The sequence below is a fragment of the Erythrolamprus reginae genome, unplaced genomic scaffold (assembly GCF_031021105.1).
Source record: "Erythrolamprus reginae isolate rEryReg1 unplaced genomic scaffold, rEryReg1.hap1 H_18, whole genome shotgun sequence".
Taxonomy (NCBI): Eukaryota; Metazoa; Chordata; class Lepidosauria; order Squamata; family Dipsadidae; genus Erythrolamprus; species Erythrolamprus reginae.
In genome coordinates, this window is record NW_027248471.1 from 399,469 (window position 1) to 400,770 (window position 1,302).

A 1,302-nucleotide genomic window follows, 5' to 3' on the forward strand; every position below is an offset into this window, starting at 1 on the left:
TAATACAAAAACAACAACTCCTCTTCCCCCTCCTGCTCTTGTTTATTCACCTTATATGTTCTGATTCATTTGCCAGTGTGTAGGACAGAGCATTTTTTTGATTGAGATTTGGAGTTGCCAGATGTTTGACCATTCAGACATAAAGACAACATGTTAGCAATAGCACTTTTTAACTGAGCCAGTATATTGCCCCCACAATCTGGGTCCTCATTTTACCCACCTCGTAAGGATGGAAGAAGGCTGAGTCAACCTTGAGCTGGTGATGAGATTTGAACCACTGACCTACAGATCTACAGTCAGCTTCAGTGGCCTGCAGTCACTATTTGTCACACTGAAGATGATTCAGTCAGGTTAAAAAGTTCATTTGATTTTTGATATTATTTTCCACACAGCTGCTTGAATGTCCTTGTTCCGGAGGCAATAAATGATGGGATTCAGAATGGGAGGCAAAACAGTATAAGCAACAGCAGAAAGTAAATCTATAATGGGAAAGGAAAGAGATTTTGGCCTCAGGTATGAAAAGAAAGCTGTAGTCATGAATAAAGAAAAAACGGTCAAGTGTGGACTGCAAGTCGAGAAGGCTTTATATCTGCCTTCAAGTGATGGAATCTTCAGCACATCAGAGATGATGTAGCCATAAGAAGAAAAAATGCATCCCACACAAAAAGAGCCCACAATTAATGCAAATATCCAAATCAAAATTTGATGGACTTTTATATCTGTGCAGGAAATCTTTTGCAATTGTGGAATATCACAGAAAAATTGCCCAATTATGTTAGGCCCACAGAAGTTTAATTGGAAAGTGATGACTGTTTGTAGCAATGAATAGAGCAGGGAGCTGACCCAGGAAGTAACTGTCATTTGATTGCATACATCCCAGTTCAGCATGAGACTATATTGCAGAGGATGGCAGATAGCTATATAACGGTCATAAGCCATGATGGTAAGCAAGAAGCTCTCAGAACATGCACTGGTAATAACTAAAAAAACCTGAGCAATACATCCAGGAAAAGTAATTATTTTGTTATCTGTCAGTGAAACTGCCATGGATTTGGGGACCGTGGCTGTGATATAACAAATATCAGTTAGGGACAGGTTGAGCAAAAAGAAATACATGGGGGTGTGAAGTTGATGGTTTAGAATCACAACAATAATTATGAGTAAATTCCCAGCCATGGCTGCTAAATAAATAAGTAGAAACATGACAAAATGCAGACACTGAGTAACATGATCATCAGAAAATCCCATGAGAAAGAATTCTCTCACAGAAGATTGGTTGTCAGTTCTAGTTCTTTCAATCAT

At 38.8% G+C, this 1,302-nt stretch overlaps 1 protein-coding gene across 1 annotated transcript; it reads right to left on the reverse strand.

Moving 5' to 3' along the window:
- Positions 1 to 360: 360 nt before the first annotated feature.
- On the reverse strand, positions 361 to 1,302 carry LOC139155380 (olfactory receptor 14A16-like). The gene has a single exon (XM_070730511.1). It carries the CDS (start codon positions 1,300 to 1,302, stop codon positions 361 to 363), a length of 942 nt encoding a protein of 313 aa, XP_070586612.1.

Excerpts from the sequence above, each read along its gene's own strand:
- LOC139155380 (XM_070730511.1), bottom strand. The coding sequence starts at position 1,302 with ATGATTGAAAGAACTAGAACTGACAACCAATCTTCTGTGAGAGAATTC.